The 5,599-nt window shown below is 47.7% G+C and overlaps 1 protein-coding gene across 1 annotated transcript; it reads right to left on the bottom strand.

Annotated features, from left to right (window-relative positions):
• Nucleotides 1-780: 780 nt before the first annotated feature.
• LOC118736407 lies at nt 781-3,440 on the bottom strand. The gene is made up of 2 exons (XM_036466500.1): nt 927-3,440; nt 781-879 (listed from the first exon to the last, which is right to left on the bottom strand). Exons 1-2 carry the CDS (start codon nt 3,438-3,440, stop codon nt 781-783), a joined length of 2,613 nt encoding a protein of 870 aa, XP_036322393.1.
• Between the last annotated feature and the right edge of the window lie 2,159 nt (nt 3,441-5,599).

Below are 5,599 nucleotides of genomic sequence, written 5' to 3'. Positions count from 1 at the left end.
GGGTTCACAGGGCAGTTGAACAGCCATTCGACGCCCTTTGATGACAGCTCGTCCTGCACACGACCACAATCAAACACTTCGGAAAACCTTTTCGCTTCTCGGTTAGCGCCAACGAAATTCTTTCCGTTGTCGGATCGTAGTCGGACTGGCACACCACGGCGATTAGTAAAATTTCGGATGGCCACAATGCATGCGTCTGTGCTCAAATCGAACGCAAGCTCCAGGTGAATAGCTCTCACCGTGAGACAGGTGAAGAGCGCCACCCAACGCTTTTCCTGGCGGCGGCCGATCGTGACGTTAACAGGTCCAAAGTAGTCCAGGCCAGTGTAGCTAAATGGCCTGACGAATGGTGTGAGTCGATCTGCTGGCAGAGGACCCATGATTGGAGCAATAGGCGCTGCCTTAGTCAGGCGGCACACAAAGCAATTGGCAATGACGTTCCGCAAAGTTTGCCGCAGACGAGGGATCCAGAAACGGCGGCGAATTTCCCATACAGTCGCTTCGACATTTTGATGCTTTAGCTCGTGGTGGTAGTGAGCAATAATAAGCTTCGTCAAACTATGTTTGGATGGGAGAATTACAGGTCGCCTTGTATCTAAAGGCAACCAACTTGCGGCGTCGATACGTCCCTTTACGCGCAAGACTCCTTCATCATCTAAATATGGTGTCAACTGAAACAGACAACTGCTGCGGGAAATGGCGTGTCCACTTTCGATCTGCTCCAATTCTGGTTGGAACGCTTCTTGTTGTGCGTGACGATAAAGAACGCGCTTTGCGGCATCAAGCTCTAATGATGTCAAGCCATGCTCGCTTAAGGTTGCATGTTGGCGGCGACACTTGTGTACAAACCGTAATACCCAACCAATGGCTCTCACTAGTCTTCCGAATGAAGAAAAACGGTTAAAATTTACAAATTTTGGACTTACAATGACTAAGGCATATTTCGGACGCAGTTCTTCCACTTCTGGCTGATTATTATCGACGACAGTTTGACTTGGCCATTTAGACTCTTCGGCTAGTAGAAACGATGGTCCACACAACCAACGTGAGGTGGAGCGATTCTTGGATCTTCCATCGGCACGAGTGGCTTCGTCTGCGACGTTCTCACCCGTTGGGATCCATCTCCAGTTTGATGGCGTAGTGGTGGCTAAGATTTCAGCCACCCGATGCGCCACAAATTGCTTGTAGCGTCGATGTTCACTCTTGATCCAATTCACAACAGTTTTTGAATCGGTCCATAGCATGCAGCTGGAGGCGTTCACGGAATGTTCTTCTCGTATAGTCTGAAGGAGACGTGTGCCAAGCACGGCTGCTTGGAGTTCCAGGCGCGGAACTGTGAGTGGCTTCAGTGGCGCACACTTTGCCTTGGAGCAAATAAAGGCGATTTCGACTTCACCAGTGGAATTGATGGCACGCCAATAGGCTACGGCGGCAAAGGCTTCCTCGCTGGCATCGACGAATACATGAAGTTGACGTTGTGTTGGTGTGCCGTTCCGGAAGTAGAATCTCGGAATCTCCAATTCCACCATCGCCGGCAGTTCTTGACGCCACCTTTCCCAGGAGGCAGATATGTCGTCAGGTAAAGGGCTGTCCCAGCTCGACTGTTGTCTCCAGACTTCGCGCATGATTAGCTTAGCGGCAATTGTAATGTGGCTCAAAAATCCCAACGGATCGAATATAGACATAATGATGCTGCGGAGTTCTATTTTCGTTGGGCGTCTTTCACCAGACACAACTCTTTTGTCGACATTGTGGAAATTCAGCCTGAATACAAAGCTGTCTATTGATGGCTGCCAAAACATTCCTAGGACCTTTTCCATGGACAAGCTCGTTTTGTTGGCGATTGCAATCGTGGCTTCCACACCGCCCAACGCAGTAAATACATCGGGCGAATTCGAAGTAAAATTGCGGAGTTCAAACCCAGCGTCTCGGTGAATGGCTCGTACTTGTACAGATACAGTGATGGCTTCCTCTACGTTCCTGAAGCTATCGACGAAGTCGTCGACGTAGTGGTAGTCCAGGATTGCCTTGACAGCTCGAGCGGCGTTATCAGAGTGTTCCATTGCGTTCAGAGTTTTGATGTATTGCGCAGCGCATGGCGAGCATGCTGCACCGAATGTCATCGCTATCATCTCATAGACATCTGGCTCTCTTGTAGTATCACCATCGCGCCAAAGGAACCTTTGAGCGCATCTGTCGTCTGGCCGAATCACAATCTGGTGGAACATTTCCTTGATGTCGCCACAAACGGCTACTGCTCCTTCGCGGAAATGAAATAGGATGGTTGGTAGTGCTCTATAATCCTGTGGTCCTTTCAGGAGTAGCGAGTTGAGTGACACTCCATGTGTCTCTGCGGCGGCGTCGAAAACGAGACGTAATTTGGCTGGCTTATTTAGATTAACCACGCCAAAGTGTGGCAAATACCATGTCTTCTTGGTGAATGCAGCGGCCTCTTCGGGTCGTAATTTTCTTGCGTACTCTTTAGAAACATATAAGTTGATGATTTGCTTGTAGACTTTTGCAAAGTTGTCATCACGCTGCATTTTCTTTTCTATGCTTATCAATCGTTTTCGCGCCATTTCGTAGCTGTCGGGCATCTCAATATCGTCATACTTCCATAATAGGCCGGTCTCATATCGACCGTTTGTTCGGCGTGTTGTTGAATGCAAAATTGCCTTTGCGCGCAGGTCAGCCGCACTTTCAACCGGCGGGAATGGCTTTACACCGAAGCTCTCAGTTTCGAAGTATTCTGCAATCATATCATGCATCGCTTGATCTGAAGCTGGCTTCGTAAACAAACATACTTGCGTGCTAGATGAAGTTTCCACACTTGGCCCAAACACGGTCCAACCAAGCTCAGTATTGGCAGCGTACGGCCCGATACAATTAATTTGCATGATCTCAGCAGGCATGCCCAGATGGCAATGGTCAAGTCCTATCAGAAGCTTTGGCACTGCTCCACTGTATGGCTCCAGTGGTAGTTTCTGCTTATGGCGTGAAGAACTTCGTAGGTCTGCTTCGCTCAGGCTCTGCGTGGGCAAGTTCAAATTTGACACGCTGTAAACGTTTCGAAGCTTATGTTTCTTCTTCATGCCAGTTCCACTGACGAACAAGTCCACCACTACGGTTGGTTCCTGAGTTGCTCTTCCTCCATACCACTGTAGGTTGAGGCTTCGCTTCAGGCCATTTAGACCCAATTTCTGGGAGATCGTGCTGTCAACCAATGTGACAGACGATCCTTCGTCGAATAACGCATACGTTTCAACGGTTTTTCCTCCGCCATGTAGAGTTACTGGCAGTATGCGAAACAATAGCTTACGCTCGTTTGCGCTGCTGGAGCAGCTCAGAACCGGCTTCTTGTCAACATCAAGTGGCTGTGCCGGAGACTCGCATACGGATTTTGCGGGCTGCATTTGTTTTTGATCGTTATCATGAAGCATTTTATGGTGCATCCTTTGGCACCCATCGATGTGGCACGGTTTACGGCGGCGGCATTCTCGAGTTGTGTGCCCTGGGCTGAGGCATGAAAAGCACAGGCGGCTGCGTTTAACTTCCTTCCATCTATCAGCTGATGTTGCTTCAAGGAGACGTTGGCATTCTACTGGCTTGTGTTAATTTTGGCAAACAGCACATTTCAACGACGGTGTGTGTGGTCTTTCTGCCGCACGATTTTGCTGTTTCTCATCAAAACATTCACTCTGCGTTTCTACTGCATGTAACACAGTCCGACGTTTTGATGGCTCGCGACTTTCATAATCCTGCACACAGCAAATCAAATTCGCAATCTGTGTTAACCAATCGCTGAAGTGGACTAGAGTTGCATGCGATTGTACTGTTGACAAGTATCTGGCCCATTCAAGCTTCTTGCTCATTGGTAACTTGCTGACAAGCTCTTCTATCAGTGTTGGGTTAGTAAGATGCAGGTATCCATTTGCTGACTGCAGGAACGCTACGAGATTTTTTAACTTGATAGCGAATGGTACTAAATTTACAATACCACTTTCAGAAATAGGTGATATTTCGCTCAGTTGTGACAGCTGACTTCGAATTAGCTGCTCTGGTCGTCCGAAGCTAAAACGCAGTTGTTCGATAATGTTACCTACATTCTCTGGATGTATTAGCCACGATTTGACAGTGTCTCGTGCCTCTCCTTTCAAGCTTTTTTGCAACCGTTGGCTGTTTTCAAGGTTGCTGTACCCGTACGCGTTTGTGGACTGCTGAAATGCCGTGAAAAATATTGGCCAGTCTTCTGCGTGCCCACTAAATTCAGGCAAATCTTGTAATTTACGGAGAACCATTACCCCATTTGATGGTAGGCTACCAATACTTGCATGCGTTAAACCAGGCGTGTATGTACCCAACGGGTTATACCCTGTTGAAAATGTAGACGGAATCGTTGCAAAGGACGTTGATCGTACTTCAGGAATTCTCATTGATTGCTGAGGGACGTTGGCGGCTTGACAAGTCGCACCATCGGCAAAATACCATTGCGGATGTGCGACAGGAACAGCCATAGGCACAGTAGTAATATTGCTGACGCCGACGTTATGCGCAGCAGAGGTGGCACCTGCGCACGTAGCAGAGACTTTGCTTTCTTGGTGTCCAACAGCGGTAAGATTATATGAAGGCGTATGTGAGACGGCGGCAACACTGGAATAAGTTCCAGCGGTGGTGGGAACATAAGACGGTCTACACATTGTGCTGGCAATAGGCTGGGCGGTCGCGTAAAAAAAAGAAGTCGGGTTGGTTGCACCATCACTGATGACGCCAGGCGTAATACGATTTGGTGGATATGGCGCAGCGGCTGTGTGCGTATATGGTCCCGCAAGTGTGCTGGCATGGGAACCAACAACGTTGCTAGTATGTGTGTCTGAATGCAATACACCGGCATTGTTGGCATATGGACCAACAGCAGAAAATCCGGTATAACACACAGTGGGCCTTGCATAAGTTGTACTTGAAATAGCAGGTGACGTAACTGCCAATGAGTCAGAAACTGCTATTATATTCCCGGAATTTGAGGCATTTTGAAGTGCTATCTTAAGCGCTTCCTTCTGAAATTCACTTTCAGTAAATTTTGCCTGAGAATTTTTAAGCTTATTCTCCAATGAAAGAATCTGTTGCTGAAGAGCTTTAACAATACTATCCTCTCGTTCCGAATTGTCGAGGCACTCAGGTACTGCGGCGGCATTTGCAGTGTATGCTACATGTGTATTCAGAATTTGAGGCGCCTAGCTAGCGTCTTGCTCTTGGCTGGTGCTATCTTCCTTATTCTGCGCTACATCAACGCAGGCTGCGTTATCGGTGACAGAATCGTTGGTAGCAGACTTATTGGAATTCATAAGTAAACGAGGACTCCTACGTGGTGGCGTGCGCTCTGTCATCATACGAAATTAACTCCCAAAATGGCTGACGAAACGAAGATGGCAGCACGAAAATTTACGAAATGCAAATTGAATATAGGGCGCGAAATAAAGATGTTGATTCTTCAGAGACTGCAAAAATTAAACTCACACATTTGTTATGCATTGCATCGCGTTGCGTGGATTTAAATTGTTTATTTCTGTGTAAGAACAAATGACATATATTTATTAAGGAT

Source organism: Rhagoletis pomonella, unplaced genomic scaffold (genome assembly GCF_013731165.1).
Source record: "Rhagoletis pomonella isolate Grant_MI unplaced genomic scaffold, Rhpom_1.0 Rhpom_scaffold_00003, whole genome shotgun sequence".
In the NCBI taxonomy this organism is placed as follows: domain Eukaryota; kingdom Metazoa; phylum Arthropoda; class Insecta; order Diptera; family Tephritidae; genus Rhagoletis; species Rhagoletis pomonella.
The sequence above is the reverse complement of the archived record's forward strand: the minus strand, read 5'-3'. Positions and strand labels throughout refer to the sequence as shown.

Excerpts from the sequence above, each read along its gene's own strand:
- LOC118736407 (XM_036466500.1), bottom strand. The coding sequence starts at position 3,440 with ATGCTTCATGATAACGATCAAAAACAAATGCAGCCCGCAAAATCCGTA. Across the intron at positions 880-926 it reads CGAAATATGCCTTAGTCATT|ACTAGTGAGAGCCATTGGTT; the intron begins GTAAGTCCAAAA and ends TTCATTCGGAAG.